At 40.3% G+C, this 25631-nt stretch overlaps 1 protein-coding gene across 2 annotated transcripts in view; it reads left to right on the forward strand.

Moving 5' to 3' along the window:
* Positions 1–11869: 11869 nt before the first annotated feature.
* Positions 11870–25631, forward strand: part of Tm4sf4 (transmembrane 4 L six family member 4) — a 29637-nt gene continuing 15875 nt past the window's right edge. For both annotated transcript variants that reach the window (XM_004834433.3, XM_021252986.2), the window contains exons 1-2: positions 11870–12210; positions 12942–13031. In XM_004834433.3, coding sequence (XP_004834490.1) covers positions 12037–12210; positions 12942–13031 — 264 coding nt within the window. In that variant the 5' untranslated portion in view covers positions 11870–12036. The remainder of the gene's footprint in view (positions 12211–12941; positions 13032–25631) is intronic.

Consider the following 25631-nt stretch of genomic DNA (forward strand, 5'->3'; position numbering starts at 1 on the left):
CTGCTAGCCATAGAACTGGCACTCAACAAAATGTTCAGTGATTAATACATAAGAAATTTAAAACATCCAAGTAAATCAAATATAAAGCAGGCAGGAAGTGCTAGCAAAAAAAGAAAACAGTGTACTGTTTGAATTCTCAGTCAAGAAAAGGCTTAACCAAATATGTGCGGGGCAGGTGTGTGTGTGTGTGTGTGTGTGTGTGTGTGTGTGTGTGTGTGTGTGTGTGTGTGTGTAAATGGAGACAGAAATTAATCAGGAAAAAAATACAAGTAATTACATTTCAAAAACACTGAACATGTATATTATATATAAAGCACATGCATCTGTTATAGATTTTATAATTTTTGTTTATAAGATTATACTTTAAATGTGGATACACTTTTTCCATTATGATCTAAATAAATCAGACATTCTTGTGATCTGCATTCCTATTGAGATCCAAGAGAACATTGTTGTTTAAAAATAGTTTTCAACTTTTGGTAATTGTAAAATTATGATATAGGCTTCAGAAAAGCATTAAAGAATACAACCTAACATGACTCTGTGAAACAGGCATGGAATTCAGAAAGTTAAAGTTCAATCCCTGACTTGGGTGGCCTTGAACACTATCTCACTGGCCTCTTTTTTCTCATCTGCAATATAACTATTTGGGGCTAGATGAAATTCTAGCTCTATCAGTCTCAGATTTGAGAGCAATATATATCAACACGGCTTTCACCAGCTTCCTTGGCCACCTGCAGCTGTGTCTGCACCCACTCACACCAGTGATTATCTGGAGGAAAAAGCCCAGGCATCATAGTGTGTCCCTTATATATATTTCTTCTGTTTACTTTTACCTGAGGGGATTGGTAAAGGAAAAGAAGGAATGAGCAGGAAGCCTGAGCAGGTCATTGGGATCACACCCTGGAAGGCTCTCTGATGAGGATATTCCATTCATCCCTGTGTGAGAGTTGCTCAAACCCCAGTTTTGGAGTCAAGGGGGTTCATTCTAATTCAAGTTCAGTCACTTGTTAGCTTTGTGAACTTTGGCAATTCTTTGTATTCTATGATCTCTATTTCCTCACCCATAAGAAATTGGGCATCATCATACCTACCTGCCTAGCCTATTTCCATAGCAGGAATGAGTAGGATAATGCTATGAACACACACTCAACACTGAGAGATGTCACACATGTACACAGGTGAGGTAACTGATGATGTGACCTCAGGCCTCAACTGATCAACTGAATTAGTCAGACCATTCTGAATGCCTGACAAAGTGTTCAGTTAAAAAAACAACAACATGTTTTACCTATATGAGACCAAATACTTGATTTTATTTTATAAAATAAGTGAATAAAAGCCTTGTGCATTATAACATATATAATCAATGCTCTTAACTGATTCATCACTGGTCAGCCCTGGATAACTAATTATTCCACTTCCCAGATGAAGTGACTGAGGCTCTTAGAGCTTAAATAACTTTTCAAGGGCCACAATTATTACAAGGTGAAAGCAGCCCCTGTTATTCGACATTCCAGGTAGATTTCTCAAAAGATTTGAAGGCAAGCTGACCTCAAATGCACAGGCACGTGCTCTGAGAAGGTAGTTTCATTGGGATGATAGTCAGAAGTCTTCACCAGATGAAAGCAGAAAATCCAGAGGATCAATTGCTAACCCAGGAGCTTCAGGAGATCTTTTTGTTTCTCTCTTTTGCTTGCTCCCAAAGCTGATGAATGAAACATGAGGCTAGTAGGTAGGTCTTGGAAACACCAACGGCTGAATTTACAGTATGAATGTGAGAATTTGCAGTATGGATGGGTCTGGGCAGAGAGAGGCACCATGGTGCTCTGAGATCATACCCACTTGGGGCGTGTTGGCCAGAGTGCACACATGATAGAAAGAACATAGTCAAAGTTCCCCATCATCACCTTTCTGTTTAAAGTGCACACTCTATAATCCTGATGTTAGAAAATATTGTCTCAACAAAATAACCATTTAATACATATAATAATCAATTCCCCTATATACAATTTTCTAAGCTGCCAAAAAGTATTCCATATGGTGTCATTTTTTAAAGTTTATTATTTCTGGTGGTGAGGAGAAATCTCATGCTTGCATCAATCATGTAAAATAATCTCTCCTCTCCTTATCACCTCTCCTCCTCCCCTCTCCACCTAACCTCATCTTGCCAGTTACCTTTGTACACTTAAATAGTTCTTAATTCAGAGTGATGAATGGATATGTTTGTGTCAACTTGAACTTTAAAAAAAAGCATTCAAAGTTACATTTAAATTACAAGAACATGGAAATTCCAGCCTCAGAAGCTTAGGTAATTAGATGTATGGTTAAACCAACATGCAATAAAAACTAAGGGTTCAAGAAGCAGATAAAGAATTGTATCTTGGGTTTTCCATGGTCTATTTTTATACTTGTATGTGAGTGGCAGTCATTGTTATCATCATCATCACTGTCAGTTAATTTTTATGGTGTCTTGATTAAGTGAAAGCACTGTGCTAGATACAGTTAAGGATTTTTTACCTTTCCAGGAGATATGATCACCATCTTTAAGGAGTAGTCCATCTCCACTTCTAGGAAAGAGGTAAGATTAAAGGTTTTGACATGGTGATGAGTCTGGAAAAGTACATATAGCTCTGAAAGTCCAGGGCGTCAGAGTGTTGACTTCCAAAGTCCTTCTGTGGACAGCTGGTGCTAATTCCAGCTGCTCAGAGAGAAAAGCCTGAGAAATACTGGAATGCCTCAGAGGTTGGAGAAGAAGGAAGCCTGAGAAATGGTCCCTGAATCCAGTTATGTATAATGGAAATAAGATTGTGTAGTGAAACAGGACAAGAACAAAAGGGCAAGAGGTTAACAGAGTGATGTGGGCCAGGAATTAGAAAGAGGTGCTCAGCCACAAAAGGAAGCCAAGATGTGAGGGTTGTTGAGGGAAGATGTTTCCAGAAAGTACAAATTCAAAAATGCAGACTTTGGCAATTACTACAGTTGATTGGTGAGTAAATGAGACGTCATTACATTCTCCCTATTTGGCAGATATACTTTAACTTCTTTTATAAAAATTGAGGAAAGAAAGTTGAGGCTGAGCATGTGAGAAGAGAGTAAAGAAATGGATAGAGGGAGAACACTGAGTGTACAAGAGAAAATAACAATAACTGGTGGTATGTCCCCAAAGGAATGTGGGGATGGAAATAAAAGGATATTGGGGAACTAACTGTTCGAACTCAAGAGAGGCAATTATAGTAGATGAAGATAAGAATAAAATGTGGGTTAAAGAGGAAGGCGGTGAAATAAAAACATTTTAAGGCTAAAAAAGAAGGCAGGAAAAAAGGTCCTAAGCTTTCATTTCAACAAAGAGAGAAAGGAGGTTATAACTTGCAGGACGGGGAGGCCAGGGGTGATTGAAAGGGGTTGGAACATCAGTCAGGGGATGCAGTAGAGGAGACAGAACCACTGAGTGGAGGGGCTTCTAGTGGAGGCAGCACAGGTGTGCAGCAGGCTCCCACTCGAAGAATCTGAAAGCTTGCTGAAACAGGAAGCAGAGTGACACTGGATCCCTTCCAGTCCCAGAGCCTTCTGTAGTCCCCAGGTTGGCAGTGACTTCCCAAAAACAGAAGTTTGCTGGAGCAAGTAGCAGGTGTCTGAAACATCCCACAGAGAAAAGTAAGAAGGCAAAGGCAAGGTGTCCATTTGACCACAAATAAACGCACTGATAAATGTATACAACATCACTCTGCAGTCTAAGGACAGTCAGAACCACTTGGAAAATTGTTAGAAATGCATGATGGGGGCAGGGGATTTAGCTCAGTGGTTCCGCCGCCTGCCTCGAAAGCACAAGGACCAGAGTTTGATCTCCGGTACCAAAAAAAAGAAAAGAAAAGAAATGCATGATGGGAGGTCCCACGCCAACCTTCTAAATCAGAATCTGAATTTTAACAAGATTGAAAATGATGGATATGTTAGTCACCTCTCAGTCACTACAACTGAGACAGTCAAATTATTAAGAAGAAAGGTTTTTGTCTCACAAAACCTTTGTCTCACAGTTTAGAGGCTTCAGCCCTGTTGCCTTTGGCCTGTGGCAGGGCAGCATAATGTGCAGGAGTATGTGATGGAGAAAAGCCACTGACCTCACAGGTGGAGTGTGAAGAAAGAGGGACAAAGGGGCCAGGGTCCCAGTATCCCTTCATGGGAAATGTCAGTGTGATATAAAACCAGCCCCTCAAGCCCCACCCCTTTAATGTTTTTACCACCTCCCCAAGGACAAGTTGAAAGCACAGTTTTTAACATATAGGCCTTTAGGGAACATTTAAGATTCAAATTATAATAACACATATACATATTCAAATTTGAGATTTATTTCTGATTCATAACTCTGCTAGAAGCTGTGACATATGTGTAATCATAGCAATGCCAGTCTTGATCAAAACCTCCTGAACCTCTCTACCTATGTCTCATGCTGTACTGGGTACTGTGAAGACCACCATGAAGACCCCTATTTTTTCTACCTTCTGACTCTATTCACAACAGTGACTGCTGGGTGGAATGTTTTTGCAGTTATAGCTCAGTTTAAAAGTCTATAAGAATGAGAAAAGGAAAAAATGGAAACAAAGTCTCTGTAAATAAGGAGGGGTGGAGGGGTTGAAGGGAAGGCAGGGGAATGGGGAAAAAATAAGAACCAAGATACATCATGTAAGGGTACAAGTTCCCAGTGATGAATGTAACTGTACTGTATACCTAAAATGTACTAGTGAACTTAAGTGGGAAAAAAAGTCAATAAGAAGAAAAAGTTTCTCTTAACTTTTATTCTGTGAATGGGAGCTGATCATTCGATTTTTTTTAATTTTTATTTTTATTTGTATCAGAACATGTTTCCATTGTGCAATGATTACATTTTCATGGGGTGCATGTACATAACACATCTCAGTACTTCTTTTTCATCCCTTGCCCAACTCTCTTTCTCCCACCTCCATCTCATGGTTCCCCTCCCATTGCAAAAGATCTATCTCCCTATTTCCTATTATCTACCTTGTATTTTGAACTGTGTATTTTGGTTTCTCATATAAAAGAAATCATGCGCTATTTAAGCTCGTGTGCCTGATTTATTTCACTTAATATTATGGTCTCAAGGTGCATCCATCTTCCTACAAATGACTAGTTTATCATTTTTATGGCAGAGCATATTGTGTATACATTTTCTTTATCCACTCATCTGTTGATTGACATATAGGCTATTTCCAAGATTTAGCTATGATGAATTGTCCTGCTGTAAACATGGGTATGCATACATCGCTATAGTATGATATTTTTAACTCTTTTGAGACGATACCTAGAAGGGAAATAGCTGGGTCAAATGGAAATTCTAGTTTTAGTTTTTTGAGGAATCTCCACACTGATTTCCATAGTGGTTATACTAGTTCACATTCCCACCAACAATGTAGAAGAGTTCCTTTTTCCCCACAGCCCACCAGCATTTTTTATTATTTGATTTCTTACTGGTGGCTATTCTTTCTGAGATAAGATGGAAGCTCAGTATTGTTTTAATCTGTGTCTTTAATAGTCAACAATGTTGAGCATTTCTTTACATATTTATAAGCCATTTGTACTTTTTTTTCTGTGAAATGTCTATTCATTTCACTAGCCCATTTTGGGTTTTTTTTTTAATTTTGAGAGATTTATTTATTTAGGTTTTTTTTAGTTCTTTATGCATTCTACATATTAGTCCTCTATCTCAGGAATAGCTGGCTTTTGCGGTGGGGGGGGGGCGCGGTACGGGGGATCGAACTTGGGTCCTTGTGCTTGCGCAGCAGGTAGAGAAACCACTGAGCTAAATCCCCAGCCCTCTCAGGAATAGCTGGCAAAAATTTGTTTCCCATTCTGTAGGTTTTCTTTTCACTCTTTTGGTTGCTTCTTTTGCTGTTCAGAAGTTTTTTAATTTGATATGATCCCATTTGATGTTTTCTGGTCCTATTTTCTAGGCAATTGGGGTTCTGTTCAGAAAGTCTTTGATTGTATCTCATCATAAGAACTTTTGAAATACACATTCCAACCATAGCAGCAATTAATAAGTATGTTATACATTATTAATATCCATCCTCCTTTTCTTATAAGTGCCATCCATTTAACATGTCTCTCTAGTATGTAACATAAAGGAGTCATTAAATACACTAAAAGAATAAGTGTATGAAAGCTAAAATTGACCCTAGCAACAGTTAATTGACACAATCATTTAAACCAGTTACTCACTTTTTTGGTTTTTGTTTTGTTTTGCTTTTGAGACAGGCTTCTAGCTATGTACTTCAGGCTGGCCTTGAACTCCCAGGGGTCCTCCTGCCTCAGCCTCCAGAGCAGTGGGATTACAGGCATGTGCCACCAGATCCTGCCTAAACCAGTTACTTTTGATTTCACTTGCTTTTTTTCCTGATTTTGTTATTTTTTAAGTGTTTTTGAATTTTTTAAAAAAGCAAAGCTGATTGGGAAAGATAATTTAACAAATAATTGGGAAATATGTATACAAAGCCACAGACCAAAAGAATAATACATTATTACATGAAGTCAGACTCATGCACATTAAAAAAAATGCAATGTTAAAATTTCTCTGCTTTAGCTGGGTGCATTCATGTAATCCCAGTTCTGAGAGACTCGGGTAAGAAGACCACTTGAGACCATAATTTTGAGACCAGCCTGGAAAATATCCTGAGACTCTCTGAGATAGGAGGAAAGGGCCTGATGCTCTCTAGGAGGCACTTCTTTCTTTTTTCTTTTCTCCACAGCTGTACAAAGTGCCTTCTGTCCAGCCATAGCTACACTGGATGTCCCACTCTGGGAGACATTTGCTTTGGCCAAGGGTCCATCCCCAATGGTCTACCTGCAGCCTTTCTGGATGACTCTGCAGCCATCCTCAACCAGGTTGAGGAGGGCCCCTCCCCTAACTCTGCCTGATCAGAAAATCTGCCACCACGCATGTGCAAGCCCACCTTTTCTACTTTAAATTCTACATAAGCAACCTCCCCATAACCTTGTTAGGTTCAGTCTGTGTACTTTTCCCCTTTAGCTGCAGCATAAGTCCTAATAAAGCCTGGATCAGAAGACATATTTTTGTCTTGTCATGATTTCTATCTCAAGTAGGCAGCCTGAGCTGGTAATACCAAAGGCCACTGGTGCCAAAGCAGCTAGAAACCAGGGCTGATGCAGAGCAGTGGAGAACTGCCAAGAGCCACTCTTTGGATACTTCCCCAGGCCTACAGAGAGCTTGCTGACTCTGGCCGCCAGGACAGTGGCTGAGGGTCACTAACACTGAGAGCGGATAGTCTGGCATTCAAAGCTCAGGACTGTTAACACTAAAAACATTACAGTTGCCAGGCACGGTGGTGTACACCTATAATCTCAGCTACTTGAGAGGCCAAGTTTAAGGCCAACCTGAGCAACTTAGAAAAACCCTGTCTGAGAAACTAAAATGCTCCAGGGATATGGCATAGGAGTAGTGTATTTGCCTAGTGTATTTAAAGCCCTGGGTTTAATCTCCTAGCACTGCCAGGAAAAAAAAAGAGATATACTTTACCTGTTCATGATTACTATACAAATTGAACAAAAGAACTGTCAGCCAATTGGTGATATCTTGTCTTGTCTAAAAAGAGTAAAAAGTTCTGTGCATGAAGGGAGGCAGTGAGGGAGAGATACGAGCAAGTAGAGAGCCTGTATGGAAGGCTGTGCATTTTTTTAAGTCTCCTTTATAACCCATGTGTGTATTTAATATCAAAAAGAAGATGAGGCACCTCAGCGATGTTTTTCTTTATGGAGCACTGACAGGAGTGAGTTTCTGTTGAGAGTTAACTTTTCACCTATAACCACGGCAACATAGGAGAATGCTAAAACAAATCAATACTGGGGCAGATCACTTGGACAGACTTATCAGCCACTGCTCACACCTCTCCTAGAGGTCACAGCTCTGCCCTTTTGTACCGAGACATGTGTTGGAGAAGTTCACACAGGACCCCTTTGAGCCAAGCAGTAGAACTAGACTTGTACTTGCATGTTAGATTTGAAATCAGATGGAGACATTGACTTTTAGGCATAAATCATACCTGTTAGTTCCTTGAGTCCGAACCCTATGTCAAGCTGTGTCTACTCACACAGAACAGAAGCTATTACCCAGATAACTCAGCCTGTGGATGAAAAATGTCTTGAGTTGAACCTAAATCAAGCAACCCTCTCTATGTTGTTCAGACAGTAGGTACCAGTTTAGGGGGTTTTGAAGCACTGTATTGTGGCGGTTAAAACCATAATATCTGCAGCCAGGCTCCCTTAGTTCAAATCCCCCCTTACTCTTGTAGTGAATTAAAGATGGTCTTGAATTCTCTGACACTATTCTCATGGAGAGGTGAGGTCTATGTCCCCTCCTCTCACATCTAAATTGACTCTGAGCCTAGTTTGGCAAACAGAATAGGGTGAAAGTAGTCTGCCCTAGTATCCAATTCAGGCCTTAGGAAAATGGCAGTTTCCACTTACCTCTTAAAGCCTTGGGCCACCATGGAAAAGTCTAACTACACTGCTGAAGAGGCCATGTGGAGACCTCTGAGACCACAGGGATTTAGAAGGAAAATCCAGCTGATCCAGTCTTATAGCCATCCTATCCAGGCATCCAGCACATGAACGACAGCATTTTAGACCCACAAACCAAGGCAGCCACTAGTTGAATGAGAGCAAATAATCCCAATCTATGATACCTGGGGCAGAAGAATCATCAATGGATCTCTACCCATATTCCTGACCCACAAAATAATGAGATACAATAAAATGGTTACTGTTTTTTATTCTTTGGGGTTTTTTGCAGTATTGGAAATTGAGCCCAGGGCCTTCATACTGAGCTATATCCCCAGCCCATTTTTATTTTTCATTTTGAGGCAGGGTATTACTAAGTCACTAACCAGAGCAACACTTAGCAGTTGTTTTGGTTTCCTGGTCCCTCAAATATAGGTAATAATTAAAATATCTGCCTTATAGAATTGCTCTGAAGGTTAAATGAGTTAATAACATGGAGCTATTAGACAAGTGCCTGACATTCAGGAAGAGTTATGTAAATGTTGGCTCCTACCACGAAATGGTAAATGAAAACTCTAGGTTCTGAGAGATAGTCTGAGGGGGCTCTGTGTCCTCTAGCTCCTCAGGCCTGTTGGGCCTTTTCTAGTCCAACCTATTCCAGGATAGTGGCTCTTTTGGCAAATTTTCATTTTGATATTCCCTGGGCACGGGGGAGCGAATCATGCCACTATTCCACTTAAAGAATAGCTACTGCCTTCTCCCAGTCCAGATGTTTCCCATCCTTCTGGTCAGTAATAGTAAGCTCCACCTAAGTATCAGGCAGGCCTTGATCAGGTATCAGAGGCCCAAAAGAAACATCACCTGCTCCTGGGCTGTGTCACTGGACTTCACTACTAAGCTCCCACAGGAACAGACAATAGGAAACAGACCACCGAGCAGGGTCATCACAAGGAGGATTCCCAGAATCTCACACTGCTTTCTCTACTACCTCCACCAGTCTCTTGGGACCTCTCTACTTCATGACTGCACATGTCTCCAACCTTTCCTTCCTTCCCTCATCCTCCTCTCCTGATTAGCTGTTCAACTTCCTGCTGAGGGTCTGAAGGCATAATTAATAGTTGAACAAATAATGAGGTAGTCACTACACAAATATTTGAGGCTCAAGTGATCAGGACATTCCAGAAAAATGATTGTCATTCAGGGTTTCCCCTCCCTAGACAGGAAAGAAAATGCTCAGGCTTTCCATCACAGATATTCATGTGCCACATCTTTAAGGGAAAACTGAAATTGATCCACAGTATCCTTTACTTTCCTCTGCTCGCTCAGATTATACAGACAGACAACTCCAAGAGCTGGTCTGAAAAGTCTAGGATATCAGGGCTGCACAGGGTAGTGTCAAGCAAATGCCATGATGGTAGCTTCTAGAGGAAAAATGCACAGTCTCTGGATAAAGAAAAAAACACTACCTGCTTCCCAAAGAGGAACTGCCTGCCTCAAAGGTGGCATTTTTTTGTTTAATCTTTTATATCCCTAGGGCCTTTGGCCTCTTGGTGAAATTGCTCCCAAGGCTGCCCGTGAAAGGCTGGTGGGTTATGAATCAGGACCATGCACCTGTAGGTTGTCAGAAATCAACCATCAGCAAAGTGCTAATAGTCCTTATCTGCGGGTGGTGGAACCCAGCTGGTCCTCCCTTTTCTTCCTCCTACTTGCCCTCATATCTGACTTTTCTATGAAAAGAATATCACATATTATTTCATAGTAAGAACTAGTCATACTTTTATTGTTGCTCAGAAGGAAATATCCCCTATTTCAAACACAGTGCCACTGTATTGTTTATATTGAAAAGATTATTTTTGTTTGTTTCTAAAAGGGAAAATCTATTAGAGAGACCACAGTGTGGATATCAACAATGCAGTATTGATTTAAACTGTCAGCTTATACCCTTTTATCCTTAAATCCTTATACCAGGATGACCTCACAAAACTCATCTAGCCTTGTTGAGCCAGTGTCTTTGTCTGTAGAAGAGCCATGATAAAGGTGGTGATTTGCTCCTTTGTGCGTGGCATATCGCGAGTGCTCAAGGAAGACTTTGGGTTCTTCTTTCTTTCTCTGTTCTGGAGACTGCTAAATGGATTTATAGGGCAAGCAGCATACATCTCACATACCCTTGTACAGGACCTCAGTGTCCATCTGGTCTGACTCCGAGTCCTCCCCAGCTCCTCTGTCCAATGCACCCAGAGGCTTCAGTGCCCTGCTTCCCTGAGACAGGTCTCACTGTGATTATGTCACTTGCCTTTTATTTTGCAAACATTTGATTCCCTAAAAACTCCTACACAATAAATATATTCATTATGTATTGCAAACATACACTAATAAAAGTGTTTTTAAACTGTTTCTGTTATTTTAATTCTGACCTCTAGACTCTCAGAGGGGAGCTTGTGAGGCTCCGTGCTCTGCGCCTCGCCCTACACCTGTGGCGTCACCATCATCGAAGTACCAGGCAGGCCTAGGCGTGGCAGAGACTTTCCTAACTGCCACACAGCAAGCTAATAACTGAATCATGCTCCTGCAAGTTGGCAAATTTCCCAATAAGGGTGCATTTTACTGCCTTCCACAACCTCTAAATGCTCTTCAGCTTTGTCCTCTGCCTCTAGTGAAAACTCAGTATCTTCCCTCTCCTCCTGTACCTGGTGCCAACCTGCCTTTCCCCTTATCCTCTATCAGTGCAGAAGATTTTAATTCTATGTGGAAGACAAAGCTGAACAAGTTGAGTAGGAAAACTGTTTTTGCTAATTCCATGACATTGTGTAGGGAGGAACATAGAACTTAATTACTTGCGTAGAAAGTAAAGAAATACAGCTATCAGGCAATAAAATGAATATTTATCCTGATTTTATTTTTTAAAAAGGTCTGAGCTCAGTGATATCCAATTAGACCATCAAATTATTTTCATATTGAGGAAAACAGAAGCTCCTTTTGGTAATCCTGCATTCCTGGCTTTCAGCGGAAAAGACCAAAGACACGCAAGACAGACCATTAAGTACTTGGAGACATGATTTAACCAGGATGTAATCCAATTATACAAGTGATTTGTAAGGAGCCCAGTGGAATATTTCTTTATTTAGACAAAGGAATTGTCAGATTAAAGGTGCAGTGGTTTCAAACTGTTTTTTCCACCCCTCTCTTCGATTGCAGCAGTGTGTCTTGTCTGGGCTGGTGGATTATTAACAGAGGTTATTGGTCTCCATGGCAAAATGATTGAGCGACTGCGCTGAACGTAATCTCATTTATGAGGGTGCAAAAAAATATAAATGTCCATTGCCATCAAAGGCCCTCTGTAGTTAAGAGGCTAAAGCAACTCCAAGGATACAGTTCACAGAGATCTGGACCTCAGTCCCCAAATACTGACTGAATCAGGGACAATCACCAGCACCCTCTACCCAAAGCCTTGAAGGGACCCGAAAGAGGGCAGCGAGGAGCTGAGTGGTGTCGCGCGGGCCCAGCATGTGCTTCGGGAGCTGCGCCAAGTGCCTGGGGGGCACCCTCATCCCCCTGGCTCTGTTTGGCTTAGTGGCTAACATCCTGCTGTTTTTCCCTGGAGGAAAAGTGATCGATAACAACAGCCACCTGTCTGAAGAGGTCTGGTATTTCGGAGGAATACTAGGAAGTGGGGTCTTGGTAAGTAGGGAGACTTTCAAATCCCCCTAAAGCAGATTCCCCTTTCTCTTATCCCTTTAAAATCAGGTACTCAGTGATCTGCAAGATATTTAGAAGCTAACAGAAGCCCAAGCATTGCATGAGGAAAAGCAGTGCCTTACTTTACTTCTCTCTGACAAGAACATGTTGATTTACTAAGCAATTAATCCCCGAGCTAAGCCTGGCAGTTCGTATGGGAACTCAAGTCCCATGAACCAGACTGAAGGCCACATAATTTCTTTATTGCAAGATGATGTCAAACAAATTTTAAAAATAAAAGGGAATACTTTCAAGAAAGTGTGTTGACTTAAAACCACAAAGCAACACACATGTCTGAGCAGCCCTCTCCCACTGTGCCCAAGTGATTTTGTTACCCCTTGCTGCCAACAGAGTTGGGAACCTCTGGGGTGGGAGTGTAGGGTCTCAGTTTTTATGACAGTTGAGGACAAGTTCCTTATTCTTGTCCCAACCCCCCCCCATCTAAATGGAAAATCAGGGTGCAGTCCTGCCTCATTGAAGGTGAGATCACTCAGGGCACCTGGAACCCCAGTCTTCATTGACACCTATCTACCCTGTGAGCCAGGCTGTGGGTCCCTGCCATCCCCTTTGAGCCGCCAAGTCCCTCGGGGTGGAGAAGGCTCCTCACCTCCTGGGCAGGCCAGGTCTCCCCTCAGCCCCAGCCCCTCTGAGGTGCCTCTCTGTCTTCCTGGCAGATGATCTTCCCTGTGCTGGTGTTCTTGGGCCTGAAGAACAATGACTGCTACGGGTGCTGTGGTAACGAGAGCTGCGGGAAGCGAATGGCGGTGAGTTACCCCTGGGGCAGCCACTTGAATCACCGCAAGCGTGGGTCTCCTTGTGCTGGGCAGTGTAGGGCTAGAGACGAATGACCAGTCTCAGCCAAGACTCTGGGGGCAACTGGTCCAGGAAGGAAGCCCAGCTTCTTCCCATTGGCACAAAAAAGCAACAGTAATAAATGTACTGAGTGTCACAGGCCTCAGACCCCGGGGGCTAGGAATACTACTTCAGGCTTTGCAGGCAGGCAGGGATGTCAGAGCTGGAAAATGAGTGGTGCCAGGTGAAGAATGCAGGCTTGGAAGGCAGAAGTGGGGCTGTAGCTCTGTGTCTGCCATAAGAGGCCATGAGACCAAGGACAAGTGACTTCCCTCTTCTGGCCCTGCATGGCCCTGTCCCAGTGGACTTGGCACAGGACAGATGACTACTTCCTCACAACTCCCTGAATTCCCCGTTTCTATGCCCCAACCCCACTACCTCTGAGGCCCAGCACATCCCTGTGTCCTCCAGAGTCTTCGGTAGGCTTCTGCTTCCTCTCTTGTTTCAGGTCTTGTTTCTGTCTTTGTAGCCGAGCTAGGTCTCCATCTTTGTAAGTGAGGCAGCTACTTTCAGGGCCAGGGAGAAGAAGGCTGGGACTTGAGGCCCCATTCTTGCAAATGGGCAAGACACCATACTGCCCTGCCCCTCTCTGCTCTTGGTAGAATGAGCAAGTTGGACTGGGTCAAAACCCCCCATGTATAGGGTAAGGTTGTGTGCTACACAGATGTGCTGCATCTTCGAACATAGAACATTGTTCCCTTTTCACTTCTCCGTCAATCTTTTTGATTCTATCAAGGAAACAAATCTTATTTTGATGGAAATAAATCTTTGCCGTTTCTAACCCTTCACAATTTCCCCTTCTAACAAAGAGCAAGTTTCAGGCTCTGGGAATTCCAGCAACGCTATTTAACTGAAGTTTAGTAATATATGTTTATTTTTGCTAATGTTTGTAGTTTTTCTTTCATAATACTGTTATAAGAATAAAACAGAGAATTTGTTTAAAGAAACATAATAAACATTGATGCAGCAAAAAAATAAAAATGGTAAACCGGAATTATTGGGTTGGACGCTGCAGAAGAACAGCTCCTACTCCAACCCCAGGGCTCGGTCTTCCATCAGAGAGACTCGAGCTCCAATAGTGAACCATACACATTTACTTTAACTTCTTTAAAGTATATTTTGCTATCCTGAAACAGAATCACCTTAACATTTCTTCTTCATCATTATTTGCTCATTTAGTCAATCAAAATATATTTATTGGGCACAGTATAAAGGGCTGAGGCTGGTGCACTAGGTGTATGTTACAATGTTATAGGATTCAATATAAAATCATGTATGATTCAAAGGCAATGTTTTCAACTTGTATACACTAGCATGAGTCCCAAATAAGCACTGGTAATTTTTATTTTAACAATTAAGATTATGGTTTACAAAAAGTGTAAAAGAGAATAACAATTTACTTGATATAATTATCTAATATATGTTACGTATGACAGATACTTTCATATAATTAATTACAAAGAAAAGGAAGAATTATAACTCATTTCCCCTTGAAATATAATCCAACTGTACCTTGTGAACTTTTGGAGAATAAGTTGAAGGTGAGAGTTTGAAAAAGAAAATTACCAGTTAAGAAATATGGATGAAAAGAAAGAAGAATCATAGCTTAGAAATCTAACATTTTGGGGCCGGGGATTTAGCTCAGTGGTGCTGCCACCTGCCTTACAAGCATAAGGCCCTGAATTCTATCCCCAGAACAACAACAACAAAAAAAGACAGAGAGAGAGAGGGAGAGAAATCTAACATTTCATTCTTGGTGATGAGCAGAAGGTAGAAGACTGGCTGGTATAAAACAAAGATGTTTTTGTTTGTTTGTTTTTAGGGGTTTTTTTATATCCACAAAGAGACATGAAATAGCTTTCAACATATTATGCAAAACTTTTTAAAAATTAGATTTCAATGAAATCCAAGAAGAAGGCAGAAAAGTCATGATTTTATAAACACAGTTGAGCCAATATGACCTGAAATATTTGGGCATGTTGCAGAAATCTAAGTGACTGCAGAGACCCATGGACTGAAACAAGAGGACTTTATCCAAGGTGTACACCTGGCTCAGTTGGGCTAGTGTCCAAAAGCCTGAACAAGCCACAAAGGAAAGAGGGTCCCATATACACAGCTCCCAAACCTTCCAGGTGGCTTCTGCCTTGGAGAGAGCTGAGGACAAAGCCTCCAAATGCCTGGGCAGTGCCCATCAAAGGACCAGCTGCGCCAGGCTCTTCACCAAGTCACACAGCCACAGCTGCACTGCCAGGGTTCAGAGCTAGCACAGAAGTTCCCTGGTTTGGTTTTGTTTATGTTTTAGTCAACTACCAACTTTTACCAATTGAGAGAGCACAAAAATTGCCTAGATGTCTTTTTTTTTCAAAAAAAACAAAACACTACTGTGACACGCTTGGACCCACATTTTGACACAACAGTGGTTCAGCCTGCACTGGGCATGGCTGAGCTGCAGGGACCCTTGAAGGCTGCTCCACCCCCTCAGGGTCTAGTTTACACCCCTGCTTCAGTGCCATGTCCCCTTCTGGTACAGAAGCTCTGAAGGATCAAGAAAAGGTATTTGTGGACATTCGGTCAGACAAAAAGAGAAAGGCCACAGCATAATTTGGTTAGGACTAGAACGCGGAAGATGTAAATCATTTTTGTTCAGGGCCTTCCCCTTCAGGGGCTAAGGGACTCCAGGCTTCTGTAGAGCTCTGCTGAAGTAGGGCCTGTGGGGTGGAAAGGCTGCTTGGGAGGCAAACAGCGAGGAGTTACCTCTGTCTCTCTCCTGGCTTTATGTCTTTCTGGAACATTCCCCAGATGCCAGCTGTACCGCTGGCTTCCTCAGGTAGTAAAACCAGGATGTAGGAGATAGGAGAAACAGGATGTGGTGGCTCCAGTGACAAAATGACACAATGAGCTGAAAAGAATCTAGAGATCACCTAATTCATAGTTTCATGGTGAACCTGAAAAAAATCAAGGCAAGCGAGACTGAAGCTCATCCCCGGGTCTGCACTCTTCCAAATAAATGAGGCTAATTTAACACCAGGAAAATAAACTCTGGGGCAAAAACAGTGAAAGTTAGGTAACTTTCAAGGTGGGCTTTGAAAGCTCTAACTTGGCTGTGTCTCTTCAGATCACAGCCTCTTCTTTCTATACTGGGGATTCTGAGTGACCGATGGCAGGATCCTTCCTGCTGGCTTAATCTTTAAAAAGATGGATCCTGAGCTGCGGGTGTAGCTCCGTAGAGAGTGTTTGCATAGTACTCAGGAGGTCCTGGCTCAATCTCCAGCATGGAAAGAAAAATAAATAAAGGCCTCGCAAGGGCCCAAAGGGACAAAGGGACAGCTAATTAATTTTATCAATTCATTCATGTCAAAATATATGCTTTAATAAGACATTTATGGAGACTTTGGACTTGACTCAAAAGGAGTGTCTTTTTTTTTTTTTTTTGATACCGGGGATTGAACTTGGGTCCTTGCACTTGCGCAGCAGGTGGCGAAACCACTGAGCTAAATCCCCAGCCCCAAAAGGAGTGTCTTTAATAATGGGACAAAGTAGATTGATAAAGGAGACATTTGCAGGCAGGCATTTCAGCATATCAGGTAGATAAAGCTACACACACACACACACACACACACACACACACACACACACACACGGGCAGGCCAGGTGGGTTGACCCTCCTTATTCAAAGGAAGACCTTGGTCCTGCTGTAAAGCAGTTAATGTGCTGCAGTCAGCGCTTCTTCCCATGCCTAGTTCACCAGTGCCCCCTAGAGACAGCTCTCGGTTGACCACTTTGCTTTGTTACAGGTTCTGGAGGCCAAAATCATCAACTCCCTCATTCATTCATTCATTCATTCATTCATTCACTCATTCATTTTCCTTGGAAAAACACCCAGTGTAAGGATGGCAGTAATTTAAGAAAAAAAATTTTTTGAGACAGGGTCTTACTAAGTCATTGTATTTCTCAGTGGGGCTCAAACTTGTGATCCTACTGCTTCAGCCACTGAGAATACAGGGGTTACAGGCATGCTTCACTATGCCAGGCAAGAAAGGCTATTTTTTTTACAGGATAGATTTTCTTGAAGAAGAAATTAATGCGTGGGACTATAATTTTTCACTTATTTCTAAGCTGTAAAATCCTCTGCTGTAAAATGGATCTTGACAATTGGTACTTTTCATAAAGACATTGTAAATAAGCATTGGGGGGAGCAGTGGCAAGCATTTGTGTAAAGGTAAGGGCAAGAAACACCAACTAAGTGCCAGGGGAATCAAGGACTTGTAAGTTCCCGAGAAACACTTGTTGGATTAATGAATACCCAGGATTCTGGGGATTTCTACACTTTATCAGGCTCGATTCTCCCAATAACCCTTTGAGTTAGGCTTTTTAACTCCGTGTTTTATTTTATTTTATTTTTTTGGCAAGAACTTATATATTTATTTATTTATTGTATATCCTTTTATTGGTACATTTTAGGTGTACAATATAATGGCATTCATCACTGGAGATATGCACCTTTACATAATCTCTCTTGGTTCTTATTTTTTCTCCCCTCCCCCACCCTCCCTTCAACCCCTCCATTCCTCCCTATTTTCAATGACTTTTTTCCCTTTTTTTCATTTTCTCATATTAATCCCATTCCCTTCTATCCTTTCCCCTAGCCCTCCCACTTCTCCTTCCCCTTTGCCCCTTTTCTTCCTATTTCACATTATCTATTATACCTTTAAGTCCTTATTTGCACTTTCAGTTAACTCCTCGTTTTATAAATGAGGAAACTGAGGCTCATGCAAATGAAGTTCCTGGACTGCTACCCCTACTACCCCTTTTCCAAGCCTAACCAAGGGAGAAAATACAGGACTGTATTGTTTTTAGAGAAAAAATACTTGGGGTACTCTCCATACATCTCTTAGAATGTTATCCATGCCCATCTGAGACATTTTCCCCAACACGTTATCACCGCCAAGTCTCTGAATACTCTACCTCGAGGTCACCCGCCTTCCCTCCCTTCTCAGCCTTCACTGTCCTCTCCACTTGCTTTGTCCAACATAAACATATAGGTGGCCAAAGACACATCACAAACAGTGACAGAGCTGAGATCTGATGTCTTCAGAGCCTGATAGACAGGGAGGTATTAAGACTGGGAAAAGGTGAATTACAAGGCATCTGATCATGAAACTTGCTTATCTTCCATTTCAAGGGAAGTGTTTACAGCAGATCTTGGAAATGTATTTCTTTAACAGTATGAACAGAATGTGTGTACTGAAAAACCATACAAGTACTAACTGTGTGCCTTTATTTTTCTCCCCAGAGTTTTGCTCTCTGTATTTGTGGAAAGTATATGTATGTGAGAACACGAAAAAAAATTATTATAATATAATAATGACATTGATCAAGTGCTTGTTAATGTCATGAGAAATTATTCAAACCTTGGGAATAGGGAAAAGAGATTCCTGCGGTCCTATCAGTAAAGTACTGCTCAATATCTAGCAGCCTACTTCCCAAGGGGCAGGGTTATTTGGTTTTCTTGTGGGTGTACCTTTGTTCGTAGTTACTATTGATCAAGTTCCTTACATATCATTAGCTCTATGAGACAGGGACTTATTACTGAACTTTATTTTACAGAAGGGGAAGTAGAGACAGAATTATTAACTTGCCAAGGTCAGGAGTGGGGACTCAGAACTCAGATCCAGCCCTGCCTGCCTATAACCCATGTGCTTGACCACAGCACGATAGTGTCCCTCTTACCCGTCATTTTAAGTGGGTAAATCATGCATCTAACACAAAATCTATAAAGATAGCTCCTGTTCCTGACTCCAAAAGTTGGCCAGTGCCACTTTCCAGAAGTCTCCCCAGGGATATCCCAGGTCTTTAACTTTTTACTTTAAATAGCATCAATTTTGGAGTGTCGACCTTAATGTATTCAATATGCTCTCAATAACTTTTGTTTTCACATAAAACATCTTGTATCATCAAATCCATGACAAATTGAAGTTATTCCATAGTAAAAATTGACCATATCTCTCAGTAGTGAAATTGACAATTTTTTAAGGCTTCCCAATGAAAAATAGCTTAGAGCACAAGATGCAAAATGAACTCTGCTTCATGTGGTTCATCCATTCTGGAAAACTTTTGAGAAATCAGTGTGGGGTATTTATGTTACTTGTTTTAAAGTAAGATATTCCAATTTTGAATTTGAAAATAGAATATACTGCCTGTAACTTTATGAAACTGTAGCCTAATGCCATATTTTCTTAACATGTCTCAGGAGGAAATAGCCATCATTTTTCTCTGTTTTATTCCAATGATCTATTTGCCTTTCCTTACACCAACGCTGCCTTGATTACTGTAGCTTTAGAAGAAGTCTTAAAATTAGGTACTAAACATCTTCCAACACTGCTTTTTTTTTCTTTTTCTTTTTACTTTTCTAGGTCCTTTGTACTCCTGCATAACTTTTAAATTTCAATATCCAAGTCTTCATTTATAGCAAGTATACACAGACCTGAATTTTTATATATGCCTTGTGTTTTCTAATCCAGCTAAATTCAAATACAAGTTCTAGGGGCTCCTAGAGATTTCTTAGTATTTTCTCTGTAGATGATCATTTCATCTACATATAAAGATTTTGCTTCTACCTTGCCAATCCTATCCTAATTGTGTCATTTTATTGCCAGACTATTTTGGTGAGGCCTAGGTTTCAAAGTTTAATAGACAGATGAAAAGTAAGCATATCCGCCCTTGTTCCCCACCTTAAGGAGAAAGCATTGTATCTTCTCCGTTCATATAAGGCGTTCTCACTGGAAGTATGGAGTACATGTCTTTGATGTGTTGAGAAGATTCTGTTCTACTTCTAGTCTCCTGATAGCTTTTACCATGAACAGCTGTAGAATTTAGACCAATACTTTTTCTCCAACTAGTGACAGGATCATATGGCTTTTGCCTTTCCTCTGTGAAAATGATGACTTTTGGGGGTGGATCTTCCAATGCTGAACCAACACTGCCATCCCTATAATAAAACCCCTTTCTACATACTGCCAGATCTGACTTCTCATAGTTTGTTTAGTTAAACAAATTTCTATCTATGTTCATACTTTTTTCTTCTATTATCTTTATCCAGTTTTAGGATTAGCACAATGTTGAGTTCCTAAAATGAGGGGAGAAGTGGTCCTTCTTTTTCTGCTTTAATTGTTTGATATAATTTATCAGTTAAAATGTGTATGATCCTGCTGTTGTCATATAGGTAGGTTTTCAAGCTAGGAATATACTTTCTTTAATAGGTGCTATTCAAATTTTATATTTCCTCCAGAGTCAGTTTCATTAATTTGTCTTCCAAGGTACTTCTTGGAAGTTGTCAAATTTATTTCAAAACAGATTTTTGTAATATGCTTTCTATATCCTTTTAAATTTTGTAAAATCTGTGGTAATGTCGCCTAGATCTTGATGTTGTAATTGTAAAATGTATAATTGATATTATGTAATAGGAAGAAAAGGTCTAAAGGAGCAGGGGAAGTGGGAGGGTTAGGGGAAAGGAAAGAAGGGAAAAGAAAAAATATGAGAAAAAGAAAAAAAATGGAAACAAAGTCTTTGCAAATAGGGAAGGGTGGAGGGGGTGAAGGGAGGGCAGCGGAAGGGGAACAAAATAAGAACCAAGAGACTCATGTAATGCTACAAGATCCCAATGATGTATATAATTGTATTTTATACCTAAAATGTACCAATAAACTTAATTGTGAATAAAAAAAGTCATCATTTATTCAGATGAGAGTCACCATGTTTCTCTCTCCATCACATTTCCCTTCGTTTTGTTTTTTTTTTTTTTTTTGGTACCAATTCCAGGCAGCGGAACTACTGAGCTAAATCCCTGGCCCAACATTTCCCTTCTTGTTAACAGTAATTATAGTCATGAATTCAGTGGAAACCATACCCAAACTTTTAAAACTTTTACCACCAAAATTTAATTTTTCAAATTTCTCACTATGTCTGTCATCCACATGTGGCTATTGAGGAGGTAAAATGTGGCTGGTCCATATTGAGTTTTGCTGCACTAGTAACATGCATATAAGATTTCAAATAATTCATATGAGAAGTATGTTAAATATCTCAACAATTTTTATGATTGTGCGCTAAAATGATATGCTGAATACATTAAGTAAAACATTAATAAAATTAATTTCTTTTTTAACTTTTAAAAAATGGTGGTTACTAGAAAATTTTCAATTATATATGTAATTAACATCATATTTCCATTGAATGGTTCTGGTCTGGAAGTGTTTACATTGGTGACTTTTTTTTTTTGTACCGGGGATCAAACTCAGGACCTTGCACTTACCAGGAAGGCGCAGCACCACTGAGCTAAATCCCCGGCCTTGCAGTGGTGACATTTTTCAGCATGTGATTTTTTTTTTATTGGCACATATTTGCAGTACATAATGATCACATTCACTATGTGGAGTTTGATACATACACATAACACATCTTAATCTTTTTTTTGTTCCCTTTCTGTACCCCTCCCTCCACCTTTTGACTTCTTGATAAAGGCAAAATTCATCTTCTCATTCTTACTTTCTATTAAATTAGCTTTCCATGTAGTCATATTTGCCTAAAATGAGAGTTGCTTGCATTTGTACTCACTTTTTATATTGCCAAACATGTGCCTGCTGAAATGTTCCTAAAATCTTCTTAAATGACAGCAGGAATGACATGTGTCAAATTTCTCCTCTCACTATCATCAAGCAGTTGTGGAAATCCTGGGCTGGTTAGGCTAAAGGATCTTCTAGATCTGCCCACTCTTTCCCTCTGTTTACCACAGTGATGCTGAGGGGCTGGAACCTAGGTCCCCTAAGAGACTAAACAGGAAATGTAATTTTCCTTTCTCATTTTAGTATGTAATGGAGCTGTTTCTATTAGCTGGAAAGTGGGATGGTAACATTAGGTGGTTTTTGAGGTTTCTCTGTTATTGAAATATAATTTTAAGGTTATTTAACCATCTATTTAATGAATATTCTGGTTTTTGAAGACTTTTGGCCTGACTTAAGATGTGAGGGACCTTCCTCTGTAGAATCAATTTTTCTGTGAGACATGAAAATAGCCCAATATATCCCATGTCAGCAAGTGTTTACAGCTGGATGTGGTGGTGAACACCTCTAATTCCAGCACTCAGGAGGCTGAAGCAGGAGGATCATCATGAGTGCAAGTTCAGCCTGGACTACATAGCAAGACCTTGTCTCAAAAACCACTCAACCAATGAACAAAAAAGCAAAGCAAAACAAATGTTCACAGACCACTCAAAGCCTGGCTCTGAAAGGGAAGGAAATTGTGTTAAAAGAAATTGCCCTGAGTGTAAGATTTCTCTTGCTTTACTGTAGCACCCTGGCCATCTCAAGAGTTAGACCAGCTGTATCTATCTAAGAGCAATTTGTTTGGAACACAGAGGTGACTCAGAGACAGAAACTTAACTAGATTAGCTCTCTCAAAAGAATTGGAACCACAGGTCACAAAGTATGTTCTTGCAGGGAGATCCCCAAAACTTTACAGGATGCAATGAGGTTGGAAAACTCTGCAAAGTGCCATAAGTACTCTAATAGAAGGAAAAGCTGAATATAAAACTATCTCTTGCCTTCCCATAAAGAAAATTTCCAAGCTGGGTAGATAGCTCTGAGGTAAAGGGCTTGCTTATGAGGCCCTGGTTCTGAGAGAGAGAGAGAGAGAGAGAGGGAATTTCTCTTAAAATTTTTCTCAAAAAACTGTTTACCTGCATTTATACATAAACTTTCAGTGACATACATACATTTTAAATTAGTTATATAAAATATAAAATAATGTTATATATTGATTTTGAACTATATTTCTCCTAATCATTTATTTTTAAGTGTATTCTTGTTTCATTAACATCAATTTTTTGCTACTACTAAAGACACCCTTTGAGTCATGAAGAGTTTCCAATATCACATCTTCTCTTCCATTTAAGTTTGGTCATATCATTTTTGTATCCAAGTATAATGCTGTCATTAGAATTTTTACTCTAGTTACAAATATCAATTCCCAAAAGGTAAAGGCAAAGCAACATCATTCTTCATATATATATTGTATATGTTATATATATTATATATATAATATATATAATCTCACAACAGTAAACAGTGTGTAAGTGTATTCATTTTAAAATTTTCTTGGTAAAAGACTTATTAACCTTAACACCCAGAACTAGGAGTTGTGATGTCAACCTTCCTAGAATAATTAATAAATATGTACTGAGAAAAAAACTGTTTTTAATTCTGCAGCCTAATACCAATTTGGCTGTTTCTGACTAATGTCTTCTCTACAAAGCACTTTTTCAAAACAAAGTATTGAGGACTGGAGTGTAGCTCAGTGACAGAGCTCTTGTCTAGCATGCACAAGGCCCTGGGTTCTAGCCCTAGTACTACAAAAAGAAAGGGAAGAAAAAGGAAAGGAAGAAAGGGAGGAAGGGGGAAGGGAGGAAGGATTTGAGGGAGTGCCCTATTGCCTCGTAGATGAAACAAAGACTCAACTGTAAGTCAATTTCCTCACTTCTAAGGGACAAATTAAGAGCTAGTCATTTTCCTTATATTCCAGCATACATAGTATGCTATGCTCCAACCTTCTTGGAGTTTCACACCAATTAGCATATAAATAGCCTTAAAAGTACAACAGGAATGAAACCTATTTAACTTTACATAATTCAGAAATTCCCCCAAATTATTCAACTACATGTTTGGTGTCTAGTTTTTTGGTTTGTTTGTTCATTTTGTTTTTGTTTTTGTTTCCCCCCTGGTACCAGGAATCAAATTTAGGACCTTGCACTTACCTGGCAGAGGAGGTGGAGTTACATCCCTGGCCCATGTTTTGTCTTTATTTTTGAGACAGAGTCTTGCTATACAGTTCAGGCTGGCCTTGAACTCACTATGTAGTCCAGCCTGGCCTCAAACTTGTGGCAATCCTCCTGCCTCAGCCTCCCAAGTGCTGGGATTACAGATGTGTAATCTCACACCCAGCTCTAACTACATGTCCCTTGCAAAAGAGATTTCCTAAGGGCTGGATATTTAGCTCAGTGGTGCCACCACCTGCCTCAAAAGCGGAAGGTTCTGAGTTCAATCCCCAGTACCAAAAAAAAAGACTTCCTGTTTTAACATCGTAAATTGACTGATTTTTAAATTTACTAACCTAGATCAAATTCACAGTTCTTTTGGGCTGGGAATTTAGCTCAGTGGCACCATGCCTGCCTCGCAAGTGCAAGGTCCTGGGTTCGATCCTCACTACCAAAAAACAAAACAAAAAGTTCACAACTCTAGATTTGAGATGACATAAGAATTGAGGGGGAAATCTTTTTAAATGAGTAATAGGAAATCTTAGTCATTAAAAACATCCAACAGGGCTGAGGATTTAGCTCATTGGTTCTGCCTCCTGCCTCGCAAGTGCAAGGTCCCAAGTTCAAACCAAAAAAAAAAAAAAAAAATCCAACAAGTATTTATCCAGTGCCTTTGATAAGCTAGGAAGAAGAAAAGTCACACAGACTGTGATAGAGACAGAGAAATGCCCTATCATCAGATAACTCAGTGTTCGTGACTTTGAGGAAGCCATGTTCTCTTTGAGGAAGACAGCCATGAAAAGCTATCCACTGCAGTGGTATAGGCACTGTGCTGTGCTAGAAGTTTGTATAATCCAGGGCTCAGCAGGGAGTAGCTATGAGTGGTCAGTATTGTAGCAGAGTTAGGCAAGTCTTCAGAAGGCACATGAGGCTAGAACTCAGTCTTGGGAAGTTGCATCAAAATGCATTTATATATGACATGAAAACGAATATTAGCTAAAGCCAAACTCTAGTATAAATTCCATCCACCAAGGCACAATCAGGTTCTCTCCACCTCCAAGCTCCAGTCCCCCAAATACACACTATGGTGATACTATTAATCATGCATGGAAGGGAAAAGGAAAAGAAGCTGATATTTAACTTAGGTTACTGCATCTAATTTGCATATTAGGCTTTTTCATGCCCACTTTATAGGTAACAAAACACTCTAAGGATACATTCATTATAGTCATCGCATAGAGAAAAGTAGCTAAGTTAAGGTTTGAGAAAGAATCTCTTAACACATAAACCCTTGTGTTTCATCACTAAAGTAGCAGAGGTGATCATTTTTCCATCTTCATTTCCAAAATTACAAATGCTTCCATGCTACCTCTAATGAAGTTCAGAATGAAGATGGCAAAAGTTCTTAACATCTCCAGGCCTGAGGGGTTTTTTTAATCTCTAAGTGGCATTAGCCTCAGTGGACTCCAGGATTGCCTCTGCTGTTCATATAATCCCATTTTTATTTTGTCATTGAAAAAAGCAAAGATGCTAGTCTAATCCTATTTTACTAATTAGCCTCAGATATATAAAAATATTCAGAAGAACTGTAATTGTTGGGATTGTTCAATCTAAAAAAGAGAAAACTTTCAGAGGGCAGGAGAGTGGACAGACATCATGGTGATCTTGATACTTTCAAGGCTGCTTCCACATGGAAGAGAGAGTT

This window comes from Heterocephalus glaber, unplaced genomic scaffold (assembly GCF_053883595.1).
Source record: "Heterocephalus glaber isolate CG9 unplaced genomic scaffold, H.glaber_assembly_v1.0 deba00001504, whole genome shotgun sequence".
Taxonomy (NCBI): Eukaryota; Metazoa; Chordata; class Mammalia; order Rodentia; family Bathyergidae; genus Heterocephalus; species Heterocephalus glaber.